The sequence below is a fragment of the Sebastes fasciatus genome, chromosome 18 (genome assembly GCF_043250625.1).
Source record: "Sebastes fasciatus isolate fSebFas1 chromosome 18, fSebFas1.pri, whole genome shotgun sequence".
Lineage (NCBI taxonomy): Eukaryota > Metazoa > Chordata > Actinopteri > Perciformes > Sebastidae > Sebastes > Sebastes fasciatus.
The window spans coordinates 13,084,633-13,106,963 of NC_133812.1; the positions used below are offsets into that span (position 1 = coordinate 13,084,633).

A 22,331-nucleotide genomic window follows, 5' to 3' on the forward strand; every position below is an offset into this window, starting at 1 on the left:
ATATCTGCTGTTGGACTTGCAGGTTCCATACACGCCGCTGAAAGCTTTACAGGCCTCCTGCGCCTAGTTACGGTTGCTAACATAGGATTGGACAGTGGCCGAAAGAAGTTGAAGGTTAAGTGTAAGCACTGAATAAAGTTGAAGCGTTAATTTAATTCTACATGTTGAGTGAATTGTCAGCTGTGTAATCAGTGAAAGCGGATGAATTATCAGTTAAACAATAAGAGATGAAAGCAGTGGAAGTGTCAGTTTAAGAATGATTTTTGTTGTAAATAATTAAAAAAGGAAACTATGAATGCAATTGAAATTAATTAATACAGATAATATTATATATATAATACTAATTAAGTAATCAATTAATTCTCAGAGATTATTTTTTCCCAAACACACAACCCATGGTAATATTTTCACTTCCCCATCGTAGCTTTCTCATTTCACTTTCTGTCAATATAATAATCTGAATGCTGTGAGCTTCACCGCATGAGTCACTGTGAGTAAAATATTGTAGACTAGAAAATAAATCATTAAAGTTACATTCAAGGTCGGTGTACAGCGTTGTGGGCTGAGAGATGTGGATGGTTGTTTGGTTGTTTTCGATCTTAATCTTAGTCATAACAACATCTCTTGTAGGAGATTTTATTGTGTACTTTAGATATAACATTTTATGGGAGAACTTTTTAGCCCAGCAAAATGATAGAAATTTAAGTGTTCAGGGCTCACGAACAGCAGGATAGTCTGAATATAACTGCAGGCACCAAACCCACTCAGACCCAGAACTCAACAATAAACAAGATAAGACGCACTCACGTCACAACCCCATAGCTAATATTGGCACCCCCCCGACTATCTTATTTGGGTTCCTTCACAGATCAAATCAGACTTATTGTAAACAGGATATTATGTTTACATGCAGCAACACCAAAACAGAATACTTGAGTATCCAGAATATTAACAGGATATTGATGTGCAGAGCATCGCGCCCTGTCACAGCTGATCAAATGTTCTCTATTGCAGGGCGGCACGGCTCTCTGCACTCTGTTCAGCGGTACTAACAAAACTGCACCCAAAAGTCATTTTCGGAGGCAATGAGCCTACAGAAGACAGAACGGGCTCCGGTTCAGCTTTTACTGCAAAAACTCCCCAAACTCCTGAAAGTCTTTTAAACATCATTTTGACTTTGTAGCATTAAAAGTGTCCTTTAAGTGAATACTGACAGTGAATCATTTTAGCTGGAGTGACAGCGGACAGGAGAGGCAAGTCAGTGTGGCTTGAGGTCATCTTTCAAAATAAAAGTATTCTGCTGTCAATGGCGGTGACAACTGAGAATTTGCAGTAAAGTTTATTAATTTTAATTTTCGAGGCATTTCCAATACATAAAGCCTCCTATGTTATCCAGATTGATTTTCTCATCACCGTTGATCCCCCACGCTGATACTACAGCATTGTCTACTTCCGGTGTTTTCCCTCAGCTTTCATTAAATCCCCCATCCCCTACTGAGCAAAACACTATATTTCTATGACTCATGTACTTGTCAGAGAGAGAAGTAAGGAGGGGGAAATAAAGAAAAGGAAGGAAAGAAATGGAGATAATGGAGGAAGAGAGAGAGGAGCAGATGCAGAAAGGAAATAGCAAAGAGAGGGAGAAAGTATGAGAAAAAGGAGGGAGGAGAGAGGTGCTTTGGGAGCTGAACATTATTTAGCTTAAATGAGGTCAAGACCTTGAGATACACTCTGAATCTCAAATGTCGTTGCTCACATTTGCGCTGTGTATTTTCGTGCTTGTGTGTGTGTGTGTGTGTTTGCTGGCATGTGTCCATGTAGTCAATAGAATACCAAACCAGGTCAATGTCATTTTTTCTTACACTTAAATCCTCCTTTGAACCTCTTTATTCTGGGTTATAATGCCTCATACAAACACATATACATCCATCACTGCCTGCCTGCGTCTTCCTCTTCTTTCTCCCTGTCCTCCTCCATCGTTGGCGGGGTAATAAGGTCACTTAAAAGCCGACCTTACATTGACTGCACCTTCCTGCGTCTTCACTCCAATCAGCCACCTCCTACAGGTCGCCTTGGAAACAGACAGCCAATGGAAGAGCAGATCAGAGAGCAAAGGTGTTCTGCTAGTGTGGACTGCTATATCACTGTCTAAACACTACACTACACACACACACAGACGTGTTTAATGCCATCTTTTTTTGTAGCAATTGCATCACACACACACATCACTGCAGCCCCCTTTTATTGCTCAATCTGCACCTCTAAATCTGAGGCCATGGTTCTCAGCAGGAAACCGGTGGTTTGCCTACTCCGGGTAGGGAATGAGTCCTTACCCCAAGTGAAGGAGTTTAAGTATCTCGGGGTCTTGTTCGCGAGTGAGGGGACGATGGAACGTGAGATTGGTCGGAGAATCGGAGCAGCAGGGGCGGTATTGCATTCGCTTTACCGCACCGTTGTGACGAAAAGAGAGCTGAGCCGGAAGGCAAAGCTCTCGATCTACCGTTCAATCTTCGTTCCTACTCTCACCTATGGTCATGAGGGTTGGGTCATGACCGAAAGAACGAGGTCGCGGGTGCAAGCGGCCGAAATGGGTTTCCTCAGGAGGGTGGCTGGCGTCTCCCTTAGAGATAGGGTAAGAAGCTCAGTCATCCGTGAGGGACTCGGAGTAGAGTCCTTGCTCCTTTGCGTCGAAAGGAACCAGTTGAGGTGGTTCGGGCATCTAGCACGGATGCCTCCTGGGCGCCTCCCTTGGGAGGTGTTCCAGGCACGACCAGCTGGGAGGAGACCACGGGGAAGACCCAGGACTAGATGGAGAGATTATATCTCTACTCTGGCCTGGGAACGCCTCGGGATCCCCCAGTCAGAGCTGGTTAATGTGGCCCGGGAAAGGGAAGTTTGGGGTCCCCTGCTGGAGCTGTTGCCCCCGCGACCCGATCCCGGATAAGCGGTTGAAGATGGATGGATGGATGGATCTGCGGCCGTTATTGTTTTCAGCTTTGTGAATGGCTTCAAGACCATGAGAGAGAACAATGTGAGCTGCGTTTAGTTACAAGCCCGGCACAACAAAGGCCTGTCAGAGTGGGCGGCGGCGGCGGCGGTGAGGTTTTCATTTTGACAATAGCAACCAATACGGAACTATCTACCTTGACATCGCAACACCGGAGCAATACGGGGGAGCTGAAAATTCAATTTCAGTGATGACAATCTCACTAATGTTTAGCCACAGCGCCATGATGGAGACATTGTGACAATTCTTTTTTTTATATATATATATATATATAGTTGTATGTTTTGAGGATGTGTATTAAAATAGTGTCAATACAGCTGGGAAACCATGACAATTTAAGCTAACCTTGAGGTTGTCATTGGAGATACCAGACAGTCACCCTGTGTGTATGTGTGTGTATGTGTGTGTGTGTGTGTCCATTGATTCAAGTGCTCTATTTTGAAGCAAAATACCACAGAGCTGTTCTGCTCCACTTACACCAACACCTGTTTCCCCTCTCTGTTCCAGCAATTTGTTCACTGTGCATGCTTTCTCTGTTATCTATCTGTATTTCTGTCTGTCTGTCTGTCTTACCCAGAAGAATAATTGAATGTGTCTGCTGCTTTCTTTGTCTCTATAGTTGATGGGGTTTATCTACGCCTGCTATGTGGTCAAGCTCATCTCAGAAGAAGAGGATAGCTGTAAGTGCACACTCACACACGTGCATGTACACACACACATTTTCAAGCACCAAAAGCTAAAAAATGTGACATCCACATTCATCCTGCAGTAAAGGTAACTGTTTCTCAATCTATTAAGTTTTCGCTAAACTGCACCATTGTTGCCATGCCTTTCCATTGTATCCGGGCACTGCAGTTTACAGTTATAACGGAAGCATCTTTACTATCAAAGTTCTTGGTAATTTTTGACACAATGCGTCCTTGATTTCAGACTGTGGTAGAAAAAAGATACCGTCTCATTTCTAGTCACTAGGGTTGGGTATCATTAGGATTTTATCGATAGTACTACTCTTATCGATACTCCTTATTGGTTCGATACGCTTGTCATTTATTTTTCATTCCTAAATAATTGCTTTTTATGTTTTCGGGTGCCTGTCCGTCCATCCCGTCCATTAATGTGAACATGATATCTCAGGTACGCCTGTATATATATAGGTAATATCCACTTGGACTCAAGGAGGAAGTGATTAGAATTTGGTGGTCACTGTGACCTCACAACACACATTTTTGGCCATAACTAAAGTATTCATATGCTAATTATGACAATTTCACACAAATGTCTAACAGGATAAAATGATGAAGTGATGATATTTTGAACAGACATGGATGTAAGCTGCAACTTGACTGGTTGGCGGAGGCATACATGTTTTAGCTTGTTTGCAACAATTCGCTATTAGCCGAGCTAACGCGCTGTGCTTGTGTAAAACATAGCGGCGGAGGATGAGAGACTGCGGACAGAGCAGATTGAAATATCACTTTTCTTCATGTTTACGTCATGGTTAGGCTTGTTGAACAGGTGTATTGATTAAGTATTGTTTTTTTTACGACACAGAGAGCAGAGGAGATGCGGCAGCGTCGTAATAAATTACACCAAAACTTTAAAAAGTACTGATAAAAGAACCTATAATGTCGGAGCTTATCAATACTCAGGTCTTTAATAATTCAACAAATCCCAGCATCCTCACTAGTTGATGCAGAAGACATGGAAAAAAAGAAACAAAAATGTTCCATCATTGCCGTGTAGAGCTAGTTAGTCCCACTTTTGTGAGTATGATAAGGAAAAATGTTGTATCAGACTAGTATTTCAGACCGTTAGATGAGCTATCATGAACTGTGCTTTTTTTAACGTGTAACCTGTAACCTCACAAAATGGCGTAGTAAGAAGTACTTCTTCGCCTTGGAAGTAACACGGGGTTAAGTTACTCCTGTGGGTAGTAAGCGAGTTGGCAGGATACGCTAACATGTGCAGCTCAGCAGACCAAACACACTGTTAAATCCATTCCTTATACCTTTGCTCTTGTGTTTTTTTAGTTTTGGAAAGGTCAAAAAAATGCATCACCTGCCCAACTCTTTAAATGTCAAGTATCGCTCTTACTACAGCCCCATGCACGCTGCTTCGATATGTTTGGAAAGCTTGACATAACCTGCTGTGCTTGGTTGCTAAGCTATGATTGGATCATTTTCATGATTGGTCAATTTGGAATATATTTGGTAGAGTAGGTCCAGGTGGTTTTCGTTTAGTCAGACTTGTGAAGTAAATTCAATCTGTTCCTCTGTTTTCTCTTCATCCCCATTTCCTGGCGTGTCTTCTTGTTTACTATATCCGTAACTAAACAGCAGGTTTAAATGAAGCCATCTTGGACCGAGGGCCTTTATTGACACAATTCAAAGTGAAACCTGTAGCCTCCAGCTTTTGCAGCCAGGCTCATTCGTTTACAGCGACACAGAGAAAGAGACGAGAGAGAGTGTGTGTGTGTGAAGGATGAGGAGTTTCATGCTCGATCAAAGTTCCCTTTCATACGTCTCTCCCACGTCGGCCTACCCACCACTTCACCAAGCAACAGTCGAAAAGGATAAGGAGGGAAAGACCAACACCGCATGTTCACCCATCCATTCATACACCATTTCTCTTTATTCAGTCTTTTATCAATGCATCAATTCATCAATACAACCACGTTGATTGGGAAGTCTACAGTAAAAGGCCACATGGACCGCCATTTAGACAGTCTAAATGAATTGCATTTGAAGCATAATACCGGTAATAGATGAGGGAAATGAGGCAAATCAACAAGTTGATTCTGCGATTGTTGTATTTTGAATGCAGCGCCTGCCTGTGAGCATTAACTTAAATGAGCCCATTTACCTGAGGCCGTCAGTTTAGTTATTCCATTAAAGTAGACGCAGCTGCGGGAGGATCAATACACAAGCATGTCTTATTCAACACTGATTTGAGGGTGGTGTTTGCTATCACATAAATATTGATAGGTGATAAATGCAGACTGGATCAGAAGAAATAGTTGAAGCGCTGAGAGTAGACAAGTTTTTCTGTTTTTCCTGTCCAAAGCAGATAGGGGATTGAAATTATTTCCATTTGTTATAAAACTGCAGGTCAGCACCTCATACCAAGTCTCTAAAGGTGCTTCATGTGACAACACGACCTCTGTGTTCACTGAGGTCACAGATAAATATTAAATCATCTCATTGTTAAAGTTAAAAAAACAGTTAGAAGTGATGTAACACTGTATTTATCTCACTTTTATGGAGTATAATTGAGTATCAGGGGCTATTTTGAGCTGAGAGTTTTTTTTAACACTGCATTTTAATAAGCTTTGTGATGACAGGAAACCTAAAATGCCACTTGTTCCGTGTCTAAATAATTAATGTCTAACAGTTATTATTTGGCCTCTGCTTAACTGTTGTATTTTGGCCCTTGGCTCTCGAGGCTGTTTTGCACCCTGAGAGAGAGCTTGTTAGAACTAAACAACAAATTCAGATGAGACAGAGCTAGAGGAGTATGCTGCGTATCCATGTGAGAGTTCATGTGCTCTGTGACCTAAAATGTTGCTTGTTAAATCATTCTTATCTTCACTGTAAAAACTGAAATCTTAGGCAGAAACTTAAAATTACAACAGGCTTTGAACTAACTCCAGTTTAAAGCCATCACTGATGGTCCACATGTGGCGTTTTTTATCGCAAGGGATCGCCTCACTTCCAAGCATTGGACGCTTGATTAGCTACCACTAGACACTGGACAGCAGATTGGATGAACGTTTCTCTCGTGGGCTGCTGCAGCTTTCAAACCGGAACCAACAGGGCAGCTCATTTGGAAACTTTCTTCTCTTATATCTTATATGAAAATAGTTTACCAAAATGTGTGTCTTTATTTTAGATCGACAACGTTTAGTTGAAAAGTTTCTAGAGAATTTCCAGAGGCGGCGAGTCACGCCGGACCCCCCTGATTTGCATAAAGTAGCCTAGACCGCAACTTTATGCAAATGAGGAGCGGCCAACATGACGCCCCGTCTCTCGAATCGCGCCGCCAGAATGCATTGCACGGCTGCTTACATAGACAATGAATGGGAAGCGTGGAAAGGACGGAGCCTGTGGACATGTACCATGAGTCACATGACGATGGCCGACTGTGGCTCAGGGGTTAGAGCGGGTCGTCCTTGGTTGGCGGTTAGATCCTCGGCTCCTCCTGCTTGCATGACAGCAGTCCACTGCTCCTAGATGCTTAGGATGTATATAATAACGTTTTTTAAGTTACTTCCATAGCTTATGTTGCATTACAAGCATACTTATTTTACAAAGTTAACCACGTGTTACAATGTTAAACGCGACTGTTACACAACATTGACCACGCTCGAACCTTCTGCGTCAAGATACTACGCAAAAAGCCGGTGGCTTCTGCCCAAGGCAGCAGCAAAATATGACAAGTAGATCACGTTGTTTGCTTAAAGGCCATGAAAACCTATTTTATCAGCTCCTTACTATGAGGGATGGAGTCCAACAAAACACACTATTTCTACAAAAGTTAGAACAGTTTTGGTTGTTTCACATGAAAGATTTTTGTATTTTTGTTTTTGACCTTGCATTCCTCCCTGGTTTGGAAAATATGATGTCACAATGGACAATATTTCATGCACCAAATGGGTTAAGCAACATTTGAATCTAAACATAATGACAGTTGTTTGGTTGTTTGCTGCATGTTGCCAGCACTGTCAATCTAATCTGATCGAACCACATCGACACAGTCCCAATGAAGCACGTTAGTTGAGTTTTTGAGTGTTAAGCCCTCAATAAATAATACACCAGAATATTCTTCCCAAACTTTAACCTTAAATCTTATTTACTCATGAATATTTAATGTTATAAAGAAACACACAACAAAGTTTTGAGGAGGTTTAACAAATTCAGACCGATTTCAACCATCATGCATCATCACCTAACCATCTATTCTTCCGTTTGGTAAGCTGCTTGTGCTGTTAAAAAGTGTTTTGGGAGCTGGAGCCTAGCATGCATTGGGCAAGGACAGGTCGCCAGTCTATCACAGGGATAACACATGTAGACAAACACATTCACACTCACTTTCACACCTAAAGACAATTTAGAGCTTCCAGTTCACCTCAATTTTAAATCTTTGGACTCTGGGTGGAAACAAAAGCAGGCAGAGATGGGGAAAGCGTGCAAACTGCACACCAATGGGCGATAACACTGAAAGCAACACAAGTGATTTTCACACTTCTTCTCAAGGGACAAATGTTATCAGACGGACTCCGGATTCAAATTGAGGTTTCAGGCCACTATTAAGCCTTAATGAATATGTACGCAGCGGCGGCGTCATGTCACATACATCATTTTCATGTGACGAGCAGATAATTTTCTCCAGAATGATTTTTTGGGATTCATTCTAATCTCTGTGTTGCCGAGCCGTGAGTCCCGAATGTGGCTGTGGAAAAGTGCTGCGCGTTAATGCAGTCTGGGAGACTAAACAATAATCAGGGAGCTTTGTAGGGAAATGTGCCTTGGGTGAAGAAGCTAATACTCACTGAGGACCAATGAAGAGTTTGAGTTGCTGAGAAAGCTAATTACGCTCATAATTATTCTGTGCATGTGTGAATGAGTACTATGTGTGTGTGCGCGTGTTGAAGTGTGTGTATATAGGTGTGTGGTTGTGTCTGTGTGTGGGAGATTAATCATTATAGTGAGTCTTATCTGTCTCGCAGCTCCTTGAATGTGTCAGACAGATTCTTGTCAAACATGCACATATGAACAACACGCCTACAGATGCACATACAAACCCTAAGACTGCAAGCTTTGTACAATCAGTCGATCAGTAGTCAATAGTGAACACACAACTGGAAAATAACCAAATACAAACAATGATTTACAATATTTTGACCGCAGTTTCTGGCTTCTGGTGAGAATTGTTCATGTTCTTAAAGGGACAGTGTGTAGGATGTGGCAGCATCTTGTGGTGTGTAGTTGCAGATTGCAACCAACTGAGTACCCCTCCGCTCACTCCTCCCTTTCCAAGACTGCGGTATCGTGAGCTGCCGAGTGCAAAACTGTGGTAACGCCGTTCACCTCGCTCAGACGCCATCCTTACCATAATAACACTACCTTAGGAGCAACAGAAGTCAGACGGTGGCTGGCGGTACCACGGTTTTGCACTCACATTATCGCAATTTCACAAGCATGTCGGAGAACTACGGTGGCCTTCAGGTAACATAAGAATGTGAAAGGCTCTCACTAGAGCCAGTGTTTGGTTTGTCCTTTCTTTGCTACTGTAGAAACATGGCGGAGCAACATTGCGGACTCCGTCAAGAGGACGAGCTCCCTGTGTAGATATGAAGGGCTCATTCTAAGCTAACGAGAAAACACAACAATTCGTAGTTTCAGGTGATTATACATTAATGAAAACATAGCTATGAATATTATATTCTATTTCTGCTAATAGATCCCTGGAATGCTACACACTGGTCCTTTAAGTGCTCATTGGACAAGCCTGCACCTTATGAATAACAAATATGAATTTTTAAATTGTGTCGCTACAGCTTGATAGGCAGCACACTGACTGAAGGTTAGAGGCTCCATTTCCTCTCGCGTTCAAAGGGTCAAGCATGGCAGAAACTCTGCTGAGACTATTTGACTGCAGCATGAATCAGCAGGAAACCCTTACACCGTTCACACCAGGCCATTCTTCCACAGAAGGATCCACACAAAGAAGGAGCACAGCGAGCGCATGGCAATGTCTCCGCATTGTCTGACTGAACAACCATAATGAGCCGAATGATCGTAAAGTATCACAGTATTGCAGCAGTCCAGGAAAACTGCTGATAGACAAAGAAGATCATCTGCTGTCCCGTTGTGTGGCGTAATCACAATTTCACATGAATGCATTAAGAGGATTAAGAGAGAAGTGTGGAAACTCGCAGCCAAGACGTGGTGGCTTATAATGAAATTTTACACAACTTCAACAGAATTAAAAGAACAAGAAACGTACGTGAGGACAGATGCATTGATCCGTAGACTTGAGTGGCTCTTGAAAACGTGATTAAAAACAAGACAAATCCTTTTAATGCTAAAAGTCTACACTGATAAAATGTTTCTTCTTCAGTGCAATTATTCTTTGGAAATCAATTAAAAGTCGTAGTTATGCATTTTGTTAAGAGAACAGTACAACATTTTGGATAATACGCTTATTCACTTTCATGCAGGGAGTTAGATGAGAAGACACCCCTCTGGTTTCTGTCTATTGACACTAGGGCCAGTAGCTGGTTAGCTTAGCTTAACATAAAGACTTCGTATTTTGTTTGTTTGATGTGTACAAAAAACTCAAATCAAAAAATTACAAACTTACGGTTTTAAATCGAATTGCGTACTGAAAGCCAAGAAGTATGTAAAAACTCAAAGGGTTTTTACATTTTGTTTTATGGAAGAATTAAACATGTTATGTTTGGACAGAGTCAGGCTAGCTGTTTCACCCTGTTTCCAGTCTTTATGCTAGGCTGGCTGTAGATTCATATTTTGTGTACGGACCAGTCTGAAAAGTGAAGCCAATGCGGAAAAACCTTAAACTTGCATTATTTCTAATAGCCAGCAGGGGGTGACTAATTTGGTTGCAAAAATAAGTCTGATTGTATAGAAGTCTATGAGAAAATGACCCTACTTCTCACTTGATTTATTACCTCAGTAAACATAGAGTTTAGGTAGAGACATGAAAGTGGTATCCAAAGCAAATAAGTGAATTTCCCAAAATGTTAAACTATTCCTTTAAAAGGAGTGTTGCAGCACTATATTCACTACAGGCTACTCATCATCATGAGATGTACAGATATGAATACACAACAGCTCCATACATATTCATGTATGTAATTTATGGTGTCTTGATTTATGGTGTCAATGAGGCATACACAAACTAGTTAGTGTAATTGCCTGATTGTGTTTGGCTTCCACATCATGTTTGGACTTACATTCCTGTTACTTGCAGGCTTGAGGTATACTTAAAGCCACTTTCATCTCTGCAATGACAGGAAAATTCCACATTGTACTTGATGTTATGAGACCTCACTCAATAAATAGGAAAGTACGCCGCTGATCAAGGCAAGGAAGTACCCTTTTATGAGCTCTACAACATCAAAGTAAAAAAAATATCATGGCTTCCTCTCTTCAAAAGTCCAGGCTCCCTGCCTCAGTCTGAGGAAAGCAACCACCTGCTGGCAGCTCCTCAGCCCGGGAATCTGCAGAGCCATCCTATATAATTTAGGAGCTAAGAGTATTCTCAAAGCATAAATATATCACTTCATAAGATTTAGTCTTCCTCCTAAAAATAGAATTAGATTTGAATCACAGGATTCTCATACAGATTTTCGCTCGAAGCAGTTTCATGCCTACAACCCTGATTAGCTATATGAGCAGCAGTGATAGACGTGGTGGTTCTGGTACAAAATGTACTGCTAAGACCTCTGTAGGTGTAGGAGGCCAAATGCAATGAATCATCCCTGGTGGGAGCTTCCCAGTTGATAATCTCTGTAAACAGATATTTGCATATGAATGCAGAATCTGTAAGCAATGGGTTGGTATCGGAAGTGTTCTGGTTTCCGTTTGTAGTGAGAGTAGTATTGACCAATCATGTTTGAGCGGGCTTTGGTTGCATGCAGGTAAACAGTCTGTGTGGAGAGCTAAAGGGGTGGAATGGGTTGGCCAAAATGCAATCTCGGAACCCATCGGCTTTCCTCTTTTTATTAGCTTTTATTAAATCATTTGTCTGCATTGATATGCAGATGTCTGTTTATAGAATTGAGATGAGACGTCGTTTCTCAAATCAACTCCATTGTCGCGTCTCAAGTTGCTTATCGGACTGTAAACAATGAATAAATCGTCATCAGACTGATGGTCGTGTCTAGAAGGTAACATGCAAATTGCGAAACTCTTGCAAGATAATTAAGATTAGGCATTAACCTCGGATGGTTAAGGCTAGGCATTGACCTCCAATAGTTAAGGTTAGGCATTGACCTCCAATAGTTAAGGTTAGGCATTGACTTGAAATGGTTAAGGTTAGGTACGACCTCCAATAGTTAAGGTTAGGCATTGACCTCCAATAGTTAAGGTTAGGCATTGACTTGAAATGGTTAAGGTTAGGTACGACCTCCAATAGTTAAGGTTAGGCATTGACCTCCAATAGTTAAGGTTAGGCATTGACTTGAAATGGTTAAGGTTAGGTACGACCTCCAATAGTTAAGGTTAGGCATTGACCTCCAATAGTTAAGGTTAGGCATTGACTTGAAATGGTTAAGGTTAGGTACGACCTCCAATAGTTAAGGTTAGGCATTGACCTCCAATAGTTAAGGTTAGGCATTGACTTGAAATGGTTAAGGTTAGGTACGACCTCCAATAGTTAAGGTTAGGCATTGATCTTGAATAGTTATGGTTAGGCATTGACCTTGAATGGTTAAGGTTAGGCATTAACCTCAAATAGTTAAGGTTAGGCATTGATCTTGAATGGTTAAGGTTAGGCATTGACCTTGAATAGTTGAGGTTAGGTAATGACCTTGAATAGTTGAGGTTAGGTTTTGACCTTGAATGGTTAAGGTTAGGTATCGATCTCAAATAGTTAAGGTTAGGCATTGACCTTGAATAGTTGAGGTTAGGCATTGACCTCAGATAATTAAGGTTAGATATTGACCTCAAATATTTAAGGTTAGGCATTGATCTCAAATAATTAAGGTTAGGCATTAACCTCGAAAACATGGTTAGGCATTGATCTTGAATAGTTGAGGTTAGGATAGGTCGTCGGGCAGCGAGTCTCGTGAAAGTTTTTGCAGGTTTTCGCAATTTGAGGGTTACCTTCTAGACACGACCCAGACCGATAGCCGATGAGTTCCACAAAGGCATACGCTTTCACTAATCGCTGATGTTTTTGTGCAGTTGATTTTATAGGAGGGTTCGACTCGTACGGTTACCAGGGGCCTCAGAAGACCTCCCACCTTCAGCTACAGCCCATGTACATGTAAGTATAGCCTATTTATCTTCACATCTATCTACAAATGTCTTATTGAAATACTTTGATGTTGTTTTTTTATCACATACTCACAATATTAGTCTTAAAACTGCATAAATTGTGCTAAATGCTAACCAGAAATCCAGTTTTCATTCCTCAAATACACTCCAGATCCTCAGACCTTTTTAAATTCCACCAGTGTTTAGGGACACATTTGTATCTGTCTTTGATATCTTGAGTTCTGCAGTGAGGATGATATAAGCACAGTCTGGCTGTATCAGCATAATGGCTTATCATTTATCAGCCCAAGGTCTCATCACTTATCACTGTTGTAGTACTTTTATCACTCCACCTCACACGTGGCAAATAAAGGAGGGGTACGTGATGAAAGCCACTGCATCCTTGATGTCATTCTCGCTGAAGAAATGTTTCATAATTCGCTTTTTTACCCGCGAAAGGGCATCGTCCCGAGTGTTATTGTTGTGTTTTGGAAGATTCAAACTATAGATTCCTGTTTTCGTCGTGATCTTCAGCTATTGTTACGCCAGAAGAGCCAATAGGATAACACAAAATGAGTCTGAGTCCAGGCTCAGACAGCCCAGCATCAATCTCGTTGTCTCGCAATACAGCAAAAGCTTACACCACTGTAGCAAACAACAATACGAAAAATAATGGCGATTCCACTGATGTGCGGCAGACAGGTGATCAATAACTGTTTTTATTAGAGAAAAGAGCCAGAGCAAATTAGAGACAGATGCAGACGGACAGAGAGAGAGAAACTGAGATCAAGATGGGCGAGAGACTAGTAGATAGACGGAGAAAGAGAGAAAGAGGGGGGGAAGACAATAAACACAGAGTGATGGATGAAACGTAGGACTAAACAAAGAAGAAAGGCAATAAAGGGCCATTCTGTAGTTTTATACGTCCCCTGTGGAAGTCATAACACAGATCATAAATCATCGACCCCCAAGATAATGGCTGCAAACACAAACACACACTTCTCAGACAAGAGCCGGAGCATGAATACACATATCTGTGCACACCCAGATGCAGGCACACACACACTCAAACACTGCATACACACAAACATCACAGTGAATGTGCTGATAGACACATTGTGCTCGTACATTTATGCGCCCACATAGACACACAAGGATTCGCACACACACTTGCACAAACATCATCATCAATATGCTATCATTGTTCCCCAGCTGTTGTCCCTTCACTTTGGTGTTTATTGGCTCTGGCCAGAGGGACCAATAAAAAAGCATCAGCTGTATCGTCCCAATGGAAATCTCCCACGCCCAACCACCCACACATATGCACACGCGAATAACTTCCCAACAATTACCGCCTCCGGAATTTTGTAGAAATATGCGCAAAGAAAAATAAAGGATCAACTTAATGTTGACCTCCAAACGCACGTGTTTCTCCATGAGCATTCAAATGAGAGTAGGTTTAGCATAATTCCAAACCGTAAGCGTCTTATTCATTTTTTATTTCTGCATCTGTTGTTACAGCCTCATGATTGAGCTCTTGGTTACACTTGTAGCATTTTAGCACTTACGGTTCCCTCGTCTGGAAGTCAATGGGTTTTTATTTAGATGCCTGAAATAAGGTCTGCTGTTTTTTAGCTTTTTACTTTGCATTCACGCTTAAAAAAATCATAAAAGTGGTGTTCATTTGTTAAGATTATCTTGCTGAACAAAACGTGTACGTATCATAAACGAGTGTTTGCCACTGAGTTTATTTTCTGCAATAATCCAAAACCCAATGGAAAAATCACATTGGCTTTTTGTTGAGCGAACCCAGGGCGATGCTAACTTACTGGTTGGCCTACAAAAATACATCATCCCTGGAGCACTCTGTTAAGCGTCGACAGAGAAAATGAATTTAAACATTTCTGAAATCGTGGGTAGATTGGTATCTGTGCTAGCAGGAAGTGTTTTTAGTAAAGATATGTTAGAACTGTGCTAAAAGTTCCCTTAACGAGAGAATATGCAACTTACTCTAGTGACGATTATAGGGCAATGCTAAATGCTAAACGACAACACCTACTACTGATACCAGAGACGGTTCAGAAAGGAGACAGCGCACTGTGGAGTCATTTCCTGTATCTGTGTCATGAGAGTTTTGCCACTGCCCCACCCCTTTTTGGAGACTAATGGTATATCATGAGTCTATTAACTCAAATGGGAAAAGTGAATGTGAACACAGATTATAACCAATTCTTAGACACCAAAGTAAAAATTGGACCCATTTTTTACAAATGAAACTCTTCATTTGTAAAAGGAAGATGTGTTAGTTCTTCTCTTAAAAAGTTGCATAGTCTCACTTTAAAGCACTGTCATTTACATTTTGTAAATAATTATGTAGATTTTTTTGGCAAGCAATTTTTTTTTTGCTTTCCATGTTTTTGTTCTTAATAGTTACGTGGGGAAGTATCACATTCAGTATATCCATGTGGGTGGCTCGAGCTGTCTCTTGAGTGGTATTATCTTTTATAAGATACACAGGACAAGTGCTTCTGATGTCCCCATTGAACATGATGTTATGAAGCTTATTTGCCAGAGTGAATCACTTTATCAAGGACGATACCGAGCAAATGCACCGCTTAGCATTTAATCATGAACCTCTTCATCGTCACTGTCCTTAATTTTACCTCAAAGAGTTGCCGTTTAAGAGGTTCACATCAACATTTACCTTTAAATCTATGCTAAAGCAATAAAAGGGATTCAGTCAATGTTGTTGTATAACCCTCTCCTCTGCTCTTCATTCAGGTCAAAGTAAAGCCAGGAGCTACTCCGGGAGCGCTGCCTTACCAACCACCACTGCTTAGTATCCTGCTTTTACTATTCCGGCTGTCTTTTGATAAACAACAACACAAGACACAGACAAGTAGACGGTATACAGAAGACTCTAAGATATTCTGCGTTTCAACCTACAAACCCCCCCCCAGTACTCAGATTGCTTCCTTGGCCTGCCTGTCTGCTGTTTTTAATGGAGTTAGGGCTGTTCCTGATGAAACACTGGCCTCGTGTGGTTGGACACGGTAACTGCAGGACATGAAACACCAGTACAGACAGCTCCGGTTAACAACTGCTTTTTTTTTTTTTTTCGTCTCTGAAGGACGCAATCAGGAGACTTGCTTCCTCTTGTGATGTTGCATTGTGAAAGAAGCCAAAGGGATGTAAAGTGGCCCATTGGTGACGTGTTTCTTCAGGCTTCCAAGGAGAGATGTTACATGATGCAGATCCTGTTATGTATACAAAAGAACCATTTAAAGCATCTCTGGAACTTTTCTGCTCTTTGTGCCTGACACATCAGACACTGGACTTGCAAACCGGACTGACCAAGCATCTACTAACAAGACTACCGATACAGGAATGTCAAGACATTTTTCTTTTTCTAAGGTTACTTTCTGGTGCATTTGGAGCTCGATACAAGTCACGGGCCGCACTCAAGCACGAGTACAGGCCACGCATCTTATTCTGTTGTTTCCTCAGAAACGTTGAATGTCAAATAACAGTGCTATGTGTAGATTTACATACCTTCATTCCATATGTGCATGTGTATGGGAAACACATTCACATACACAGGCATATGTGAATTCACACATGCATGCACAAACACACACATAAACAGATGTATTAACGTTTTTAATGTGAATCTTAACAATGTTTACAATAGAAATTCAGTCTGCCGGACAGAAAGACTGAACACCTTGACAGACAGATAGACTGGGAGACAGACGGGAGGCTTTCTAGCTGCAGCATCCTAAAGGCCACGGGGTCTTTTTCTGCCATATTAATACAGACGGGACAGTTGTTCCAGATGTGTCTTTTGGACTCTTGCTGTCTAAATATTTTGTCTTCCATCCAAGACAGACCATCAGAGGTAGATACAGACACACATGACAAAGAAAACAACCGTTTGAGGTCAGACAACAGCTTCCTTTGTCACTCGCCCATCTCTTTCAGCAGGCAAGTTTTTCCCGTTTTCTGAATTATAAAAAAAGCTGGAGGCCAGATCGAGTGCTGCCTAATCTGCAGCTTCCTAATAACGGAAATAGGTCAAAATCTTCCACATTTACATAAAGGGGAAACACACCTTTCACAGAAATGACAATCACAGTCAGAGTGGCTTGAATCTCGTCTTGGATTGGCAAAAAGCTGAAAAATGGCTGTCATCATCACGTGGAAACAGAGAAGCATCTAAGTTCGATTATTTGATTAATTATTTATTGTTTTAAATTTATATATTGCGTTTCCAAACCCTCTGGTGGATGACAAAGATCGGTGAAAGAAGGAGAAACGAAACGACGGAGGTTGAATCTCCGATGACAACGCTGCACGCGTTCGCCCTCGCCCGCAGACTAACGAGGACAAAAATCGTACCAGAGTGATGCCAGAGTCTCAGCAGCTCCCTCTCTTCACCTCACCACTCAAATTTTAATGTTGAAAGTGCCAACTGCATCACCACATGGACATCCGTACAGCCTGGTTTCTGAAAGCCACAGACTGGGACCAAAAAATAATGGGTCTCAGGTTAACTTTTCTTGAGTTCCCATGTATGAAAACTAGCGAGGATATCACGAATCAAAAAAATTCACATTTGCATTCCAGGCAGGTTTTCCTCTTTTATTCTTCTCAGAAAAAAATCTCCTGATTCCTTTCTGGAAATGTAACTGTTGCATTTGTGTTGCAATCACCGGACCAAAAGTTTGAGGCCTTCTCCGTCAACCAAGGAACATTTCTGGGTGGAAACACCGACATACGGACGGACCACCCCCCTCTACAAACTACAAAGTCCACCCTCCCTCCGGCCAGTTATCTTCAGCAGTTCATGTTTTGTAACAAAACTGTGGGTTACGTTCAGAGTCGCTGCTCCGCGAGGCTCCACCGACGGAGGACAGGAACAACATTTTGTGTGTTTGCATGAGGTGTTTCCAAACTGTTGCGTATTTAATCTCATGCTGCGTGTGACTAACTAGCTACTTAAAAATGGGAACTGTTTGGTTTGTTGAATGCTCCTCAACTCTCTTCAAAGAGTCCTAAATGTGAACTTTGTGATTTTTTCTATAAATAACACAAGTCTGAAATGTCTGCCGAGTAAAGGAGATAAAATAGCTACTACAATGTAAAACGACGAAATGTAACTTTGAACTTCTAGACGTTTTTTAATCACATGTGGCCGTGTTTACTGTTTTTTCTAGTTGACTACTAATGTATGATGTTGTGTACAAGTGGGACTACTATGTTTTATTTCTTCTAATTGTACAGTGTATTTTGAAACGAGAGGGTAAGAGGAGAATGGGAGGAAAGGGAATTAGTTGCACTATAGTCTGTAATTCTTTCATTAACAATTCTGTCAGGGCTGGAAATTCACTTTCACTTCAGCACATAATTAATTCTCAATATTAATTTATATTGGAATTGTCGACCGACACCACACGTTGCTTTTTTAATAAATGTAATGACTGCAGATGAAGTGTCCTTTTTGCAAAATTCAAATCAGGAACTTATGCTGCTGTGAAAAGGGTCACATATCCAATTATTCAGAAGCATCATTGAAAAGATAGTTGGTTGTGTGTCATTAGCACATTTGAACTGAAAGTGAATTTATTTGTTAATTTATTTGTCTTTTACGGAGTCAAGTCATCATCACCTGGAACTGTGGAACCAATATCGACCTAAACACCAATCTGGCAGATATAAGAGAGGATTTCAGATATATAATGTGACCCAGATGTGTGTGCGTGTGTGTGTGCGTGTGTGTGAGACTTTGTACTGCAGTACATTGTACTTTTCTGTGTCGTGGTGAACTGACACTCAACCCAGAGCCTGCAAAGCCACGACTTCAACACAAACTGAAGGATATTGAAGAACTCATCAAAGATCGTTAATGAACAGCAATAATATATTTTAAAGTAATAATGAAGAGACAGAATCCACACAGTTTGTTATTTATCTTCACAGCTGCTTGATCAGCTTGCTTAGACTTTGGAACAGTCAATAGAGGTTGTTGTCTGTAGATGTAAGAATGCACATCTGTACATAAAGAGTTAAACATTTGCAGAGGAAGCCGGAGGCCAGCTGTTATTTTTGTTGAATGGTGTCAATAAACATTCAGTCAGGCTATTTTACAGTTCTGAATCTGTATTAAGAGCTACAAATCCCTCCTAGACTCCAGTTTGAAGCTTTAAAGCTGCGGCAAGAGTATACAGTTCTGGTTATTACTGGTGCTGAGTAAATTAATGAATAATAGGGAAAGACATATACATCCTGTGTTACATGGGCTACATTTTCACAAAATTTCAAAATAAAATTTAAGATTTATTCAAACTATTTTGAGAAATATTTTGAACTGTTCAACAATTTAACGCCCCTGAAAACTTGGTTTTGAATGTTGATTATTTCTCTTATAACTTAAATATTTATGACAAGATAAGCAAAGAATAAAGTTTAAAAAATATATATCTTTAGGTATTATTTATTAAGAGTTTAACACTCAAAAGCGCACATATTTCGTCAGGACTGTGTGGGTGTGGCTTGACCAGATTTCAAGCAACAACAACCCAACTATATATCTATTTATCCATCTATCCATCTATCTTGCCATCTGAACCACATCCATTTCAACCCATGAAAGATCAGCACAGCCTGACAGATGGAAATCTCTGTTGAAATAACCAAAACTATGCTAACTCTGACAGAATATGTTGTGTTCATGTAGGATCCCATCACTTATTTAAGAAGCTGATTGAGAAAATAAGTGTTCTGAGCCTTCAGGTATTGTCATCGGTGCTTGTACAGTTGGTTTAATTAGCATACATAACTGTAAAGAGCAAAGAAGTAAAGTGGGAATATCACACGAGAAAAGCGTAGGACCCAGGATAGAACCCTGAGGTACTCCACAGCTCAGCTCAGCTCCTTTATATAAGCACTGTTGTAGACAACAAGAAAATAAACAAAACTCTTGTTCCCACAAATTCTCTAATACTCTGAAACTTTATTTCCCTCAACTTTAACATTAAATTAAAGGTGCTATTGATAACGTTGATAATATTCAGCCACCAGATGTCGCATTCTCCCTCCCCTGTTCCATGGCATTCACTTCACAACAAGTCGTTGCCAGGCACTAACTGTCAATCTCAGCCATTTATCTGTTTTTTTCCACATTAACTGACGACCCAGAGATACCATGTGATGCCAACGTTGTTTTACTATTGGCCCACAAGCCTTGTTAGAAGTGGGAACCAGACGTCAGATATCTTCCACAGAGATAAAAAAAAAAAGGAAAACTTCATTTTGGACCTGCCAAAAAAAATTTAAATTGTTAATTCACAATCAGAATAATTTTTTTCAGGAAAAGTCATACTTTTATTTGGCACCTTTCTAAAGGCTCTGTGGATGTATTCTTTTTTAATAAACATCTGTCTACATAAAAATGTTATCAATAATAAGCAGAGAGTTAAGTTAGAGGAGCATTTAGAGAGTGCAATAACACATAATCATAATACATAAAGCAACTATTCACAATGTCAGTACATCAATGCAGGAACGTGTCGCTTTCTCTGTGGCTCTGGGTTGATTTGTCAAAGTTCACCACTGACTACAACCATCTATGTTGGTTTGACTCCTTCTCTTTTCATGATGGTTTTCCCACAGGTGACTGACTGTACATAAACTAGACAGTTGGGAATAAAGTAGACGGTGGAGAAGGAAAGTCTATGTTGTGTCCTGTCTTCTCTGACACCTTTCAGTCTTTTATTCACATTTAGTATTCACATTTCTTTCTTTTGGAGTTGTTTTTGTTGTCCAGCCAAGTGTTTTCCAGTATTTAAGTTCTGAAGAACAGAAAATCCACTTACTAAAGTGAGTGAAATGAAGCTAAACCTGTTGAAACAGGATCCAAAAAGACGGCTGACGGCAACATCATCACACATCCTGACCAGTCATGTAGTGTCTCTTTAACTTGCACACACACACACACACACAGTCATTGCCAGGAAGCGCTGTTGTTTCTTTGCCGAGGAAACATCCCGGTAATCATTAAGAGGAGTAGAGTGGGTGGTATCTTTACATCCTCATCTGGCTCTCGAAAGGTAAATTCAGTGTTTAAATCCCTGAGAATAATGGTGTTACATGAAACATCTACTCAATTAAGACTAAAAACCTCTCGAGTGAGAAAGAAAAGCCTTCTTTATGCAGATGCATTAGCCTGAGTTTAAGACGGAGTAAATGCTCAAGATTGGAAGTACTTTAAATATTTATTTGTAGCCTCCAGAGCGTCCCCACTTCTCGATCTGTTAAATATAGAACAGCACACTCGAGAAAATGTCTGATGGGTATTTTTTGTGGCTTTATGTAATAAACGGATGACTCTCACTTGTAAAGGCTTTTTAACATTGTTAGTGTTCTCTCCACTAAAGCCAATTGGGCACAGCCAGGACAAGCAAACTAATTACCGTGTGGCTTGCGCCCTATGGCATTAATGAGGAATTGTGACGGAGCTAACAACCCATTTTACAGGCGCTCCAGTTTGGTTTATTTGAAAGTTGTGCCAACAGCGCTGAACTAATATATGTGTCGTTCCAAATTACTTTCATTCTTATGTGTTCAAGTGTCACTTTCCCTGTTGAATGAAATGCCTTCTGGTTTTGGTGGAGTTAATGAAGATGAAAATTGTGTGTGTTTGTGTGTGATGCAATGAAAAGTAATAAGTCTACTACAACCTTTCAAAAACCATATGTAGCCTTGAACTAGCCTACGACTAATCATGATGTAATAGTGATAGTGATAATGATTTTTTTTCTGGTAGATGAAGAGTACTTAAGATGATGGATTCAGGAGAGATGTGCACACAAGGGACTAATCTAGCAAACTTCTGACGGAAGGGTTTTGCCCCTCTCAAGTATACCACCATGTAGAATATAATAAGGATGGTTTTGTTGATGTGAAGCAGCCATAATCAGGCCCTGCAACTGTATCAAACAACACCAGAACTTTAGCTTGAGTCAAAATTGGCATGTAGGTATCCTCCTGGGACTGTTATCATGCATGAGAAATTTGGAGCAGATTGGACAATGTACACCAAAGTTACAACAACTTCCTGTTTAATGGCTCAAAGCTCCAGATTTTAATAACTTTTCATCGCAACGGTCTCAAGATTATACTGACTAAATTTGAAGTCGATCGGGTTAAGTTTACAGAAGGAGTTTGTTAAAATGCAGTGCCTGGAAATGGCAAAAATCACCATAAAATTGCAAAGTTAATTCAGTTAATTTGGGTTTAAGGTAGAACGTATATTGGCAGAGCTA

The 22,331-nt window shown here is 40.7% G+C and overlaps 1 protein-coding gene across 1 annotated transcript in view; it reads left to right on the plus strand.

Annotated features, from left to right (window-relative positions):
* Positions 1–20,877, plus strand: part of nkain2 (sodium/potassium transporting ATPase interacting 2) — a 90,248-nt gene extending 69,371 nt beyond the window's left edge. Inside the window, exons 5-7 of the mRNA XM_074614836.1 lie at positions 3,627–3,687; positions 12,937–13,018; positions 15,790–20,877. Of these exons, the coding sequence (XP_074470937.1) occupies positions 3,627–3,687; positions 12,937–13,018; positions 15,790–15,799 (153 nt within the window). The 3' untranslated portion in view covers positions 15,800–20,877. The remainder of the gene's footprint in view (positions 1–3,626; positions 3,688–12,936; positions 13,019–15,789) is intronic.
* Positions 20,878–22,331: the final 1,454 nt, after the last annotated feature.